At 53.0% G+C, this 15380-nt stretch overlaps 4 protein-coding genes across 4 annotated transcripts; 3 read left to right on the forward strand and 1 right to left on the reverse strand.

Annotated features, from left to right (window-relative positions):
• Positions 1 to 508: 508 nt before the first annotated feature.
• J4E83_006310 (uncharacterized protein) lies at positions 509 to 4336 on the reverse strand (the record flags this gene model as incomplete). The annotated part of the gene is made up of 3 exons (XM_049333224.1): positions 509 to 3075; positions 3125 to 3495; positions 3543 to 4336. The coding sequence occupies 3 exons, from the start codon at positions 4334 to 4336 to the stop codon at positions 509 to 511; spliced, it is 3732 nt and encodes a 1243-aa protein (XP_049187914.1).
• A 603-nt stretch (positions 4337 to 4939) lies between these two features.
• J4E83_006311 (uncharacterized protein) lies at positions 4940 to 5643 on the forward strand (the record flags this gene model as incomplete). The annotated part of the gene is made up of 2 exons (XM_049333225.1): positions 4940 to 5364; positions 5412 to 5643. 2 exons carry the CDS (start codon positions 4940 to 4942, stop codon positions 5641 to 5643), a joined length of 657 nt encoding a protein of 218 aa, XP_049187915.1.
• Positions 5644 to 7343: 1700 nt separating this feature from the next.
• J4E83_006312 (uncharacterized protein) lies at positions 7344 to 9659 on the forward strand (the record flags this gene model as incomplete). The annotated part of the gene is made up of 1 exon (XM_049333226.1): positions 7344 to 9659. One exon carries the CDS (start codon positions 7344 to 7346, stop codon positions 9657 to 9659), a length of 2316 nt encoding a protein of 771 aa, XP_049187916.1.
• Positions 9660 to 10296: 637 nt separating this feature from the next.
• J4E83_006313 (uncharacterized protein) lies at positions 10297 to 11646 on the forward strand (the record flags this gene model as incomplete). The annotated part of the gene is made up of 2 exons (XM_049333227.1): positions 10297 to 10303; positions 10355 to 11646. 2 exons carry the CDS (start codon positions 10297 to 10299, stop codon positions 11644 to 11646), a joined length of 1299 nt encoding a protein of 432 aa, XP_049187917.1.
• Between the last annotated feature and the right edge of the window lie 3734 nt (positions 11647 to 15380).

A 15380-nucleotide genomic window follows, 5' to 3' on the forward strand; every position in this document is an offset into this window, starting at 1 on the left:
CATCAAGAGCAGCGATTTTCTGCTCGGCGCTGGTCAGGGAACAAAAAGGGGCATAGCTTGGTAGCGTCTCTTTTATGATTGACGGCCTGCTTCACATATGGCCTGGGTATCTTTGTTGGTTGAGCTTTTTTTTACATGTATGATTGAGCGTTTGATGTTTGGGTCAGCTGGTTGATTTGCCTGGTAGAGGCACGTTTACGTTTATACATACTCGAAGAGAGAATGAAATGAAAAATTTGATAACCAGAACTACTCGGTTTAGAGCTTTGTTTGTTGGTGACGGTGAGACTGGCGTTATCACCCATCAATGCCCATGTTAGGATCACGATAGAGTGGCAGGCTGAACGGTTCTTCATGTTCCAATTGGAATGTATCCCGTCCTAGTATTTCCTTAACGGAAAAGGACAGTCCGGATGAACTTCGTCAAAGACCCAGCCGAACTCCAGCAAAGACTGCTTAGTGTCGCCCGACGCCTCATTCCTATAACCGGCATCATTTCATCGTAAATTCATGTAGGCCCCCTCAGCCTGACAGTACCCCCTCTCATCTCCTCATCCGCACCTTCATCATCATCGTCGCCCTCGCCTTCCACATCCTGTAACCGCATCGCCCTCAGCAGGTCCCTACTAGCCCTCGTGCCGTCCCTCAACTCCACCGCACTCTTCAGTAGCATATCAGCCATAACCCTTGCATCCATGTCCACGCCCAACAGTGCCTCTACTTCAGGCCCAGTCGGGACGGGGAAATCGACGAGCGGCTTCCCGTTCGGACCGACGCTGACGGTGGTGGACTTGCGGCTGTAGCGCGGAGCGTCTTGCTGATCAAAGTCTGAGGAGGAAGAGTACGTGTTGCCGTGGTGGTACGAGTCGTCGGTGTCGGAGTCGAGGGTGTAGGTGGTGGAAGTGAGGGTGGTGGATGTAGAGTCGGTTCTGCGCGAGGAACGGAGGGGGGCGGAAGCTTGGCCCATCGGACGACGTTGTGCGGCGAGGTTGAGGCGCTCGAATGTGTCCCAGAGGTCGTCTACGTCTTCTTCTTCGAGCGAGGTGTCGGTTGTCACGCTCATGGGAGGTGATTGGTCGTCGCTGCTTAGTCCGTAGGCCATGTTATGCGACCAGCCGTCCCAGATGATTTGCTGGGAGCGCTGGTTTCCGCGGTGGTATTGGCCGGAGCTGGGTGCTGGTTTCGCCTGTGATTGTACCTGGCTCGCTGAGCTGACGCCTCGAGCGTGCATGCTGGGGTGGTGTGGGTCCTGGTTTGTAGGATGGCCTTGCTCATCGTATTGCTGTGGTGTCAGTAGGCCTGGCACGGCCTGGTTCGGTTCCGACTGCGACTTCATGTGGAAAGAAGCGCGGTGGTTGTTCTGTGATAGCTGTACCTGGTCCTCAAGGTTGAATGGGTTATCATTCATACGGTCGATTCCCGCTGTGACAATATCAGAGCCAGACGTGGATGGACGGTAGTCCTGCACCATTGCCATATCGAGGTCAATCATGGACGAACGAAGAGGAGATCCGGGCGCAGAGCTGATCATCTCGGGATAGTCATCAATAGGGTCAACAGGCGCTGTTTGGGCGTGTCGCAGGGTTGGTCGGAATCCAGATGCGAGGATTGGTGAAGATGAGTCCGTCTTCGTGTGCTGACCGCGCCGTGGCTCCTTCGGACTACCCATGGGGAAGGCAAAGTCTTGAGTCTTGCGATTGTCGTCCTGCTTGGGGAACGTCCACTCTTTCGTCTCGCGTCGTCGAGAGATCCGATTTGATGCGCGATTCCTGGGCTCATTATTGGCCTCCGCCATCGCTGCGTCGAATGTCCATTCTACTGTGCGTCGATTTGGCTTCTGAGGTTGCGCCGGAAAAGACCATTCCATTGTCTTGCGATTATGCTGCTGCTCAGCAGGAAACGACCACTCCATCGTCTTTCGATTTGGTTGTTCCGAGGGGAAGGACCATTCCATGGTCTTGCGATTCTCGTCATTCATGCTGGGGAAGGTCCAGTCTTTCGTGGCTCGTTTAGTCATCTCATCTTCCTCATTGAAAGCATCTCGGCGCTCCTCTTCTTCCTCCATCTCACGTATGATGCTCTTCATGCGGTTCGCGCGGATGGTCGGCACCTCACCCAGATCGATACTGGGGATCTCATCTGCTGATGGCATCGAAAAGTCCAAGTCAATGACGGTCTCGCGGTTGGGCGCGCCAGGATTGAAGTCGCGGAGAACCAAGTCGGAGGGTGGGCGGCCATTCGGAGGATCTGGCATATCGACTGCGCTGTACCGGTATGGTGTCGTGTTCGTATCGAATAGCTTATTCAGACGTTTCTGTCCTCGGACGATAGACTCCTCCTTGAACCTAGCCTGGAGCTGTTCGAAACGTCCCATATCTGCGATAGGTGGTAGACCCATTCCGTTGAAGCCCTGTCCGGCCCCACCCGCAAAGGGATCGCCAAACTGTGGTGCATGTTCTTGCTCAAATTCTTCTGATACGTTGAAAGACCAATCATCGTCTTCGTCGTCTTCCTCCTCTGGGGCAAGCGGGTCTGGTGCTTGAGCACCGTACGGGTTGAAGAGCGACTGGCGTGCACCGCCCTGTTGCTCCCAGACATAATAGTCTTCAACCAACTTGACGAGCGACACAGTCGGATACATCTTGGTAGTGTCCGCAAGGTATGGGTGCTCCAGGATCTGGTCGGGTGTTGGTCGATCCTGCGGCTCTGGCTGGAAGACGAAAGCTAGGAAATCCTTTAGTTCTTGGGAAAAGCGATCACCTTCAAGCACAGGAACACCCGCCGTTGGCAAGTCGAACTGCCCAATCTTGTGATGAGGTGGATAACCGCAGGCCATCTCATAGACAGTGCAAGCGTAGGCCCAGATATCAACCTCGTTTCCGTAGGATATCTCCTTGGGCTGCATTAAGCTGTGCGGGTCCGCATCCTTTACCCATTCCTTTTGCAGTTCAGGCGCCATCCAAAAAGGTGTACCAACGATAGTCGAGCGCTTCGATCTTTCTGGTTCCAGGGTGTTAGAGACACCGAAGTCACAAAGTTGTACCCGGCCGTCTTCGAGTATAAGAACGTTGTTGGCTGGATTTGGTCAGCAAGGATTGAGAACGGCAAAACCAACACTACTCACATTTCAGATCTCGATGTAGCACACCAGCTTCATGGATGTACTTGAGACCTTGCGCCAATTCACGTGCAATGGGTATGATGAATTTCTCCGCCAGTCCAGGTCCAGGGTCCTTGGTCATAGCCGTAGGCTTCATCAACGTGTTGACACTACCACCACTGGCATACTCGCTGACAATCCAGAGTTCATTATGGACAGGCCTGGCCTCCTCGATGATGTTGACGTAGGGTCGTGCCTTGCTATCTCTGAGTTGCTGCAGGATATCGATCTCCTTAAGTGTGTCCTGAAGGTTCTTGTGTGTCATCTCCTCGTAGTCAACCTTATCGATCTCGATGATCTTGATGGCAACAAGCGCGCCGGTATTTCGACTCTTTCTTTGTAGTGTCAGCGAGTGTTCTGGGGTTCGCTGCATGATACCCACCCTTTGTAAACGCGGCCATATGCACCCTTGCCAATAAGCTCGTAGAAGTCGTATGGCGGTGGTTCCTCACCACCCCGCTTGGCTCTCTCTGCAACCAGGAGCTCCATATCCTTTGCCTGTTGCATAGCACGCCCCTTGGTGCCACCCATCATGGGCGGCTGCAGTCGTGCAGGTTCCATGTCTCTGAGATATCTGTATACTTTGTCGAGGTGAAGCCGTTCGGTTGGGGCGTCTTCTTGCGGCTCGAAGGGCGACTCTGCTATGCGCTCCAACGGACTGTCCACTAGGGTTCCGGTTGTGCTCTCGAAGCTGGTTGCGATTGGTAGAGGCGGGGGCGGGCGATCAGGTTGACGTGGACGTCGACCGGGCGATATGTAATTGGTGGGGTCAGAGGCAGAGTACGAGTGTCGTGCGGTAGAATTCGGGCGGCCAGGCTTGATGGTGCCGGGACTGGATCGTGATAGAGGTCGTCGCGGGACAGGCGTTTCCGGGAGAGCAATAGCAAGCCTTGGCTTCGGCGTAGGCGGGCACAGCGGGCTTCTGTGGTCTAATATCGGACTCGAGATGTCGCGCTTGTCGATGGAAGGGGTGCGAGAGGAGCGGGAGGAGCGGGATGAGTTGGCTATCTTCCCTTTGATTGAGTCTGTCAGCTTGGAAATCGAGAAGGAGCGACTGGATCGTGTCGCTGGTGTGCTGTCCAGTGAGCGAGGTGGGGTCACCTCTCCCATGGGGATGAGATGGTCGCCGTCGCTCACCGACCGCTTCAATTTAAACACCGCTTCGTCGCCGAGCATGGCGTTGTGGTGTTATTGCGGCATGTTGGTGTTTGGGAGACAAATCGCACTTACAGTTCTGTTATGACGTTCCACGCTGTTTACCACAGGTGAATGCGGCTCATGGCGGGCAGGGTCGCGTGCGGTGAGCGTGGGTGTTCGTTCACATTCACAGCTCCACACTCCGGAGGTTTAGAGGGCCTATCAGCCAGATACGATCACAATTCAAAGTAGCGGAGAAGACGAAAATGATTAAACAAAGCGGGACGTAGAATTGGGCTGTATAGAGAGATGGGACGGCGGTGCCATCTGGCAGACATCAAAGTGTTGACGATGCGAAACATGGATCCAGGGTCTCGACGTTTCGCGCGCGGGTCACGCTAAGGCAACCTTAATTCCATCTGGGGCAAGCGCGCCCCACGTTCCCGTGCCTGACATCATCTGCGCCACATGTGCGGCAGGCATAGCAGCTTGCCAACTTTCTGTGCATCAAAAGAGATTGGGTCGAGATGCTCCCTAGATATCTCCATACATACTCAATATCCGATCTAAGACCTGATTAGACTCAATACACTTGATACAAACCGAGCAACCTTAAGAAAAGCACTGAATCAACGTCTCACCATGGTCGCGCAACCCATTGGCACCAAGAAGACGCCCGTCACGTCGACGGCGAAGAAGACACCAGTAACAGCCCCAGTCAAGAAAACACCTGTCAAGGCGCCAGCCGTTCAGCCTCCAAAGAAGCCTGTCAACACCGTCATGCAGAAGAAGCCCGTGACCACGGCCCCTAAGAAGCCCGTCACAAATGTCGCAGCGAAGAAGCCCGTCACAGCTGTCGGTCAAAAGAAAGCTGTACCAACACCAGCAAAGAAGCCTGTTCAACAGCCACAGCAACAAGGTTGGATCAACAAAGGTCTCAGTGCCGCATCATCAGGCATTGGAAGTGCTGTCGGCGCCGCAACGACTGGTATCGGCAATGCTGCCGGTGCAGTCGTGACAGCGGCAGGCAGTGGTGTTGCTGGGGCAGGGCGAGGCGCTGGCGCGAGGTAATACACCACATCCTGCAGTAGTTTCCCTGACTGACATGCCATAGTATTGCGAACTCATCCCGCACTTGGGGCGACATGGTCCGAGAGTACGGCAACTCCCTCAAAGACATCACTGGCGCTCCCGGCAGTCGGTCGACCACGAACAAGAACCCTCTCGGTCTGAGCACAAGTGGCGTAGGAGGTATGGCATCCATGGCTAGTAGGCCAGGTGTGCCTGGCCTCTCAGGAGGGTCCGGTAAGGGAGGTGGTTCGGCCAGCAATCCTCTAGGCCTGTAAGTGGACATGTGGAGCCTAAGAATATACGCCGATTTCGTCAACGGCCAGAGTACTACATACAACTTTCAGTGATCGAATAGGTGGCTCATAGTGTACTATGAGGTCGACATGCAATTTTCAGTGGTTGAACAGGTGGTCCAGAGTGTGATTCAAGTTCTAAACCTCACCAACAGCACCTCAAGGACAACCGGGGATTAGCATCGTATTCTGCAAACACATATGTCAACCAAGACATTGCTGGGGATACCATCTGGGTCAGGGAGGTGCTTAGACAATGTTCGCGGGGAGGGGGATGGAGTCGTCTTTCGCGGAGGCTCAGCACGGTGGGGAGTTTGTATGGTGTGGGAGAATAGACGACGCCAAAAGTAGCTGAGAAGACGTGAATTATAAATTGCATTCTTAACCGGCTCCAGGAATTTCCCTCTTTTGGTTTCCCTGGCGTTCTATGCGAACACTCAACTTGAACACCCCTTCACCGTCCCATCTTTGGCTGGTCATTGCGCGAGACTAGCGCAGGCTACCACTACCCATAAGATCCCCGCTGTCCTCCCCTCTGACTCTCCCTTCTTCATTACCAACTGGCCCGCTTCTCTGCCAACACTTCGGTAGATCGCAGAACTATCGCAATAGAACTATCGACTCTTCAGACTAACTTAGTGGATCATGGTGAGTAATCCCCTCGCTCTCTTCCGCTAAAATCCCAGAACTACACTCAAGAGATAGGGTCATCCGGATGGCCTTGTCGCATCACACCTTCAGACACCGCCTGCACCTTTGGAATGAGTAGAAGGCTAGCTTCGCTACCTTCGGGCTCGCCTTTGGTGGCATCTGCTTGCACCAGCGCGAGCGATGCATGCAACAAAAACAGCCGTATATCAAGGTGTCTCGACTGTGCATTTGGGCGAGCGGAAGATGGCGCGTATATCGAGCGCGCCGTGACACCGCTGGTGGGCACTTCACCAAGTGCTTCACCGTCGAGTTCTGTCGTGGGCTTCCGATCATACGAATGCCTTCGGGCGCTAGTTATGTGGCCCTGGCAACTTTGGCGCCGGTCCTGGTTTGGACGGGGGATTCTTACAAGCTGGCTCGTTTGAATCATGGTCTCTTGGAGAAACGAGCATATCCGTATGCATAGACGTCTCCCTGCCACGTATGGAGAGCGATTCACAGGCCTCAGTGCCGGAACGTGCTTCGCTGGGAACTTTTGTCGTGATGGTGCGTAGTCTGCCAGCGCAATGCCCTTGTCCGTTACTCGACTTGTGTTGTACCTAGGTATACAGGGTCTACATTTTTTTCATTGAGCTTTCACCTTCATGGGGTTACTCGAGGAAGAACTGGAATCTTCTACACAATAGTGTGACAACAATCTCGAGCAATTTGGCAGACGGAGAATGCAATGCCCACATAGACTTGACGTTGGTGTGGTGCGCTGCTTGGCGTTTTCCCAATTAGGTAACTTCTGTAAGCCCGTCGATTACAGCCCACGGGTGTCTGCAAAGTTACCACAGGCCGTCACAGTTATCGATAACGCTAGCGCCATCTGAGCCTTGCGGCGGGCGAGACATGCACGTAACATAACAAGTCATGGCTGGCTGCTATTTCGTAATTGTTCGACCTTTGAGATCCTGCAAACATACCCATTAGATGCGGTAAAACTGTTACCGCCTCGTGCTCTTGCTACCTGCAGAAAGCGCTCGCTCATGCTTGCGCTTCATCGACTGCGATGCCTTCCACACTCCACTCCGTTTCAATCGCGCGCTCTACGAACGCTCCCTCGAGTAATACCAACATATTTCCCGCGATGGGATCCCACTCTACACAAATCTACGCGACCCGCTACGGCGGTGATTGAGTCAACGAAGACGGCCGAAAACCCTGTCTATGACCCCAACCGAAGTTTGGAGCGCGAGCAGCTCAGAGATGCACACATATCCATTGTCACGCCTGGGCTCAGTGCTCCTGGAAGGCGTCTAGCTGTCAAGAGACTGGACCGAGTATTGGAGTTGGTCAACAGCACCAATGGCCGCGACGCCAGCCTACGCGCGCCCCTCTGGCGGGCGTACTCTTTGGCCAAGGCCTCTGACCCGACACTCATAGCACGTCTTCCAGAAAGAGCCTGGGACCTGCTCTGGAGTACACAATCTGTCGACTCATCCACCAATTCGAATCGCACGGCACACATGGCACAACTATACCGTGACATGGACAAGGCTGGAAGGACTACAACGGCCGGGCAGCGGGCCAGAGATCTAGAGAGCACCTTTCTCTCTGGTAGAGAAGACCAAGCTCTCAGAGAATGGGAAGAGGATCACACGTTGGGATTTGACGGCATACGACAGGATTTCAAGCCAGAGCATCTGGAGGTCGGGGCTAAGCTCCATGCGCTTGCGGGGAATCTAGACCTCAGCCGGAGCATCATGGAAGAGCTATTCAGGTTATACCCGAGTTGGGACACTTCCGTCATGATGATCGTCTTCCGTGCTCACACGAGTTCCGAACTTCAAGAGCACCATGATCTGGCAAAACAGATCTATGTCTCAATGAAAGAGAAGAAGGGCGATGCGCGCTCGATCAAGGACTACGACGCTTGGCTTGTGGGCTTCTTGGAATCCCGAAACCTAGGCTACGCCAAACAGGTGTTCCGGGATATGGTCAGGGAGGGCTATCTGGCAACTAGCGGCACCGGAGAACGAGTTGAACAAGTTCTGAAGAGACTGCACATGCTGTATCGACTCGGAACTGATATAGCGGCAATGACTAGTATCGCTTTTGATGCTATATCCGTGCTACCGCCTGCTTATCACGGCCATCTATTCGGTGACTGGATGAAGGCGGCCGTTGTTAGGCAGGCGCCGTTGGTAGCCGCTCAGGTCATGGAGATGATGCTCAAGCGAGGCTACAAACCGCAAACGTTCCACTTCAACATGCTCCTCAAAGCGTTGATACGGACCAAAGAGAGTCCGAACGTTCTGAAAGCCGAAGACATTGGTTGGCGCATGATCGAAGCAGCTCGCACATTACCGCAACAACGTGATCTTCGTCGAGACACAATGGCGGACATCATTGACAGAAGAACCGCTGATACTCATAACAAAAGTATCGACATCGTTCAACGTGCTCCTCCTGCAAACGTCACAACATTTGCGCTTATCATGCAGCACCACGCTAAGAGTCTGCAATGGGAACACGTCGATTATCTGTCCCGTCAGCTCAAAGAAACGACACTTGAGCCCAATGCAACCATCATGAACGTTCTCATGGACAACAAATGCCGCCAAGGTGCCTACAGCGAAGCATGGATGATCTACAAGACTCTGACTGAACCGCAAGAAGGCGACGCAGGTGTCTTCCCTAATGGTGCAAGCATACGTTGTCTTTGGAAAACGCTCCGCCTGGCGCTCGGCGACCCTACAAATCGCGACAAGCCAGGGCTGCCCACCCCTCGTGAGCTACTAGCAGAGATGATCAGCTGGTGGACGCTCAGTCGCAGCCGCTACGACGCCGACCGCTTTCGTATGGGTCTGGCAGGCGCAGATAGTGGAGCAATCACATCACTCATCATGCATTGCTTCAGCTACACTCAAGATCTGGCTGGCTCCCTGATTGCTTTGCACGTCCTTCGCCATCACTTCGACATCTTTCCCACCAACGAAGCAGCGCAAATACTGCAAGGACAGATAGCCTGGGTAGACATGACACGCGAGACCGAAGCTGTGCGCAGTTCACACTTCCACAGTCGTTCCAACAAAAAGAACACGGATCGCATAACCATGGTCTACAACATCCTGCTTCAGCGTCGATTAGCGAGAATGGATCTGAAGGAAGGCGAGTATGAGATGTTGACGGATGAGCAAATTGGTGATATGGGACTGAACCTCTTGAGCGAGTTTGTGAGAGTGGTCCTCAAGAGGAGCTATCCACCTGAGGTTGTGGAGGTAATGATTGATGCAGCGAGATGCGCAGTGGGTGTACCTGACCTGCCGACAGGGGATATGGATGCTTTTGAAGTGGCTTGAACGAACTTTATTGTAAAGTTGGAGGATGGTGGAAGGAAACATCTAATATGCGTGCAAATATAATCAATACAATACAATAAATCCTTTCAATACTTTCATTTGTAATGGAAATACCAAAGCAAACCACAATCTATCCCTAGCTCTAAAGTCCAGCTTCGCAAGATGTCGTTGTAGTGAATTGATCTCATTGGCCATGGCTGCAGGTAGCCGAAACATGGATTTATCGATCCAGCCCTCCGCGGCGGCGATCGATGACGCTCCAAAGCTCAGATGTCCACAACGCGCCCAAACACGGTTAAAGGTAACGGCTGCTTATTTACGATGACGCCCACTGTCATGCTGAAGGCTGGGACGCGACCCTCAAAATTCTTTGGGTGGGCTTCCTCTTTGTTACACGACCACAACCCATCCCTCGTACTACGGTGATCATGTCTTCACAGGGCGAGCGCGCACCGCTGCTGCAACAAAGATGGAGTGAGGAAGGCGAACCGCGGACTGTAAGTTTTCTTGCGCACGCGTTTTCTCTGCGTTTGCTAACTCGTGACAGCATCTTCGCATTGGAGACCTTTCGAATGACGAAAACCCGCGAGAATGGGCGCGATGGCGCAAGATGGCCAACGTGGCTGTCATAGCCCTCATGTCCAGTACATACACTCCCGTCGCCTTTACATGATGTATACTAACACTCGTGGCAGTCCTCAGCCCCCTCGTATCCTCCATGTTCACGCCCGGCATCGCGCAGATCGCCGAAGACCTCAAATGCAGCACGACGGCCGTTATTGGAACAACCACCGGCTTCGTAGTCATGCTCGGAATCGGTCCCTTGATCCTCGCGCCGCTGTCCGAGACGTTTGGACGGAGGAAGATATACCTCGTGTGCTTCTCCATCTTCACCCTGCTACAAATACCCGCCGCGCTCGCGCCGAACATCGCCTTCCTCATAACGGTACGGAGCATTGCTGGCTTCTTTGGTAGCGTTGGCATAGCGAATGGTGGCGGCACGATCAGTGACATGTTCTTACCAAGCGAAAGAGCTGGAGTCTTTGGCTGGTACCTGTTGGGCCCGTTGCTTGGACCTACCCTGGGACCGTTGTTTGGCGGTATCATCGTACAGCGATTGAACTGGCGCTGGGTCTTTTGGATCATGACCATCGTGTGCTTCGTCAACACTTTGGCTGGATACTTCTTCCTCCGGGAAACATATGCGCCTGTCATACTGAATGCGAAGAAGGCGGAATTCGAGTCCCAGAGCAATGAGTGGGACGGCACGAAGTACTCGTACGAGGGCGAAGATACACGGCCGCTGAACGAGAAGCTCACGCAGGCTCTCAAGCGCCCTCCGAAGATCTTTGCGCAGCCCATCGTCGCGGTCATGGCTGTATACCAAGCGCTCATCTTCGGCACAACATACAGCATCTACACGAACATGCAACCCATATACCAGGACGACTACGGTTTCTCCACTGAGCAGGTCGGATTGTTGTATCTAGGCCCTGGATCTGGATTCCTCTTCGCAGTCTGGTTCCTCGTCCCACGCATCGACACCGTGTACAAGACGCTCACGGCGAAGAACCACGAGAAGGCGCGACCTGAATTCCGCCTCCCATTGGCAAACATCGGCTCCGTTTTCATCCCCATGTCGCTGTTTTGGTTCGCTTGGGCAGTACAGAAGCACACGCACTGGTTTGCATCCATCTCTGCGACCTTCTTCTACGGTATCGGACAAGTCATGATTTTGAACAGTACGCAGAACTACTTCATCGACAGCTTTGAGAAGTACGCGGCTAGTGCCATCGCTGCTGGTACTGTGTTCCGTAGTGTCGTGGGAGGTGTTATCCCGATCTTTGCGCCCATGCTGTTCGAGAAGCTGGGGTATGGTTGGGGTATCAGTACGTTTGCGTTTGTGAGCTTGCTGCTTGCGCCTGCTCCGATTCTGTTCTTTATCTTTGGTGAGAGACTTAGGGAACGTTACCCGGTCGATTTGTAGAACATTATTAAGTAGGTATCTTTTTTATATTCATAGCACAAGTCTCCGTCCGTTCCTGGTCACTTCTAGAAGACTTTCTCTCTATCTCCGGCTTCCAAGTGGTGCTGGACAGACTCAGTCTGTCATCATGTCTACTAATAGAGAGGCATGTGAAGTGTGATTGCGTTTCAACAAAGGAGACTGTAAGGGCTATGTAGGCGCCTCGGGTCACGATCAGCCTCCCTCTGTCATCACATCTAATACTGGAGTTCATGTGCATGGTGAGCGCGTTTGCATGAAGCGCACCGCGAGGACGATTTAGGCATCTCATAACACGATCAGCCTATGGCTGTGTGCGTTACTCCACTTGTATTCCTAGGCAGTTACATTCACTGCGATCAGGTGGCGAACTTGGCAGTCGCTAGCGCTGGAGCGCTACCTTGAGATATAAAATAGGCCCTTCCCACTCTTCTCTGACCGTAGTGTTCCACTGGAAATTCTGGCTTTACACCAGAATGTACTCAGACACCGTTCACATCGGGGAATACCGCGGCAGTAGTTTTGCTACTTGCCTACGTTCCTTCCCGGTGGCATTGCTTGGACCAGCACAACAATGCAGTACCCGAAGGGCCTCGACGCCCCGCCGCCGCGTTCAGCCCTTCAATACTTGAACGAGTACGCCCCTTGAACGCAAGAAACCGGCCCTCGCGTGTTCAAGCGGCTACTATACGACACCACTTAGACAACAAGTATGTCGGTGGTCACTCGTGTCTGTCAACAGCAAGTTCCCGCTCGTCGGAGGCCTAAAACCTTCGTTGGTACAGGCGGGCTGGTCTGCCTGTGCTATGAATGCGACGGTGCGCCCCGGAGCGCTGCTGTCGTTGTCAGTCTTGGGGAAAGCGGAGCTCGCGGAGGTCTCCCCCGTGCCGCTGGCGGAAAACATTGTGCGGATAGCTTACGGCCGTCCACGATGCAAGCCCCACATCTGCTGTTGGACAGTGTGTCTGTACCACTCGTCCTCCATATCTTTTTCATTGGGCTGATGTCTTTATGGCGTTGCTTGAGGAAGAAGCGCGAATGGATGTGAAGTGAGGGAACGTACCTCAGCAAATGCCCAGGTTCCGGTGAGCCATGATACTATGTTGTAGAGGAGAAAACGGCAAGCCTGGGAGGGCATGTAGGTAGCCCATTGGTCATGTCTAACAACTAAAGTACCTCCGCAACGCTCGTTGCAGAAGACCATATATGGCTTCCAACCCCGCTTTCCAGAGCCACTGATATGTCTAGAGAGTGACATCCTGTGTTTCCACACCGTAAGATTTACGAAGTGAGATACCACCATGAGAGTAACAAGCTGCTTGGCATCCATCTCATGAGCAAGCCAAAGTCTTAGTATCTTCGTCTGTTGCCGATGCGGGATTCCTATATAAATCCCCAATGCAGCACCTGCATGCTTCGAATCGTTGCTACTGTTCTTCCCAACATCAACTTGAACACTCCCAAAGATGCATCTCCTCCCATTCTTCACTACCTTCCTCACGGTCTCGGCCGCGACTATCGCAATCCCTGCCGAAACCCCCTCTGATGCTACTACTGCTCAGGCTTGTCCTGGCCGACGCATCAGCTGGGAGGGCGGAGGCTGTGAACACAATTGGGGAAGGGACTGTCTGAATCGCTGCCTGAACGCTGCAGGGGGTAAGCGATGCTGCCCTCGTTCGGTCGGTTGGTATCAAGATCGCGGAGGATGTGTGTGGGGCTGGGAGACTTGCCGGTGTACCTGCAATGCCTAGGCAGTGAAGGTACGCCATTGGATTGGTATGGAATCATGGTATTGGTGGTTTGAGCGTGGAGAAATGATTGCTGACGCCTCAATTGTAGTTGAGATTATATTGGGGTTAGTGCGCTGTCTCGGGTTTTGGTACTTGGATAGCGGTTGCGTCGATTGGTGGTGGCTTTCGTCGTCTACATTAGGAGTGGTACAAGTCTGGCACGAAGGTCCAATCGTTTGGATCCCGGTACGACGACTAATTTGATACGAGCAATGCGAAAAGTCGGTTCTGTTCGTGGAGTCTCCTTGGCACTGAAGCCGATGTCTCTTCTCATGAGCGCATGTTGTGACGCTCGGATTCAGTCGTGAGCAAGTCACACCTTGGTAGTTACGCGATCGGAGTCATGAGGTCAGGTGTCTATTGCCGCTGAAAAGAAAGGAAAGTGCAAGAGTTCGATGATGTTGCGACGGCTTCCTCATTCCGCAGCCGCAAGGGGTATGACGTCACCAGATCCCAGCGAACAACATCAAAGCCATCGCAATCATACCGTATACCAAAGTACAATACAATGACCAGCCCGAACCAGTACCAGATAGCAGTCTGAGTCAAAGGCGCACTATACTTATTCTGCTTGTCATTCGATCTCGACCCCCAACCCTTCATGCTGACTGTCGCGATATTGCTCGGGGGAGAAGCGGCCCCCAAAACCCCTGGACGTGCGTTCTCATTCTTGGCCAGACCTTTCAAAATATCATCTCCCAGGAGCGATAGTCTTGTTTCACTGCATAACAGAGTTGTGAGGGCTGACAATCACCAGTGCAGTCTTGAAGACACAGCTCAATTCTAATCTGCGCCTCAACACCTTCTAAGATCCGTACTGGCTACCGCCTTCATATCCTTCATCTTGGGGTCGAAAGTGTGCTGGCCAACTTTCCCAGGAAAACGGTCTCCAGGGCTGCCTTAATATGGCTAAAATGTACCTACATGAAAAGTGTGCTGCGCCACTCTCACACCCCCGAGGCCCAGCTTGTTGCTCGATAATGAAGCGCGCAGCCCCCGCGTGTCAGCATTTGCACGACTTCAAATCTGGAGACATGGACGGCTCCGCGCTCCATTGGCCAACGATCTTACATGGCTATACTTCTTTGAGTGCGGTCGGTTGACCTTACATGAACTGTGCCCAGGTGTCGATCAAGTCAAGCTTGGCAAGGCGAAGTCGAAGCGTACCGCATCGGGGCTTATTCCTATCCAACACAGCGGTACAGACCCGTTCTCTCAAGAAACATTACTCCATGTCTTTCGCTCATAAAACCAGTAGAACTCCCTTATTCTTTGGAGAGACCAGAGCCACTCGATGACATCTTGCCTGAACAATTACTCTGATCAACATGCCTTCATTCACTTTACAACCCCATACGAAACACATTCTCCTGGCTTCTTCCATCGTTGTCGTTCCGATGATCACGTTCACTGTCGTGATCCTTGTGCTAGTCTTTCACAATCTAGCAAGTGATCTAGACTGTCCCTATAGCGAGATATGCCCACAGTCTCCGCTTATCAATGTCACCAAGGCGTCTCACTACTACGTCGACTTTCCGGCTACTCGCCTCGTGTTCGTATCTTCTTGGTCATCCACCGTTAGCTTCGCTCTCGTGAGCGCCCTTATGTCGATTTACGCCTATTGCGCCGCACGCCGGCTTACGGAAGCTTCCGTGTCGCAGGACCAGAGCAGATGCCTTCCTACATCTTATGAGACTAGCCTTATAGTCCGACTTCTGAATGCGGATTACCTGTCTCTGTGGGAACTATCCCGGCCATGGCGACGGTGGTCCTTTCGGCGCGGCACGAAAAGCGAATCATCCAGGCGAGCTACGAAACCAACGGTACTACGAGCATCAATATTCGTTCTATGTCTAGCTGTGCTCGCGAGGTATGCATGTGATTCATTAGACTCGAGTCCGTACTAAGATTCCCAGTGTTCTTGTG

The sequence above is a fragment of the Alternaria metachromatica genome (genome assembly GCF_023757995.1).
Source record: "Alternaria metachromatica strain BMP 0045 chromosome Unknown scaffold_13, whole genome shotgun sequence".
Classification (NCBI taxonomy): Eukaryota; Fungi; Ascomycota; class Dothideomycetes; order Pleosporales; family Pleosporaceae; genus Alternaria; species Alternaria metachromatica.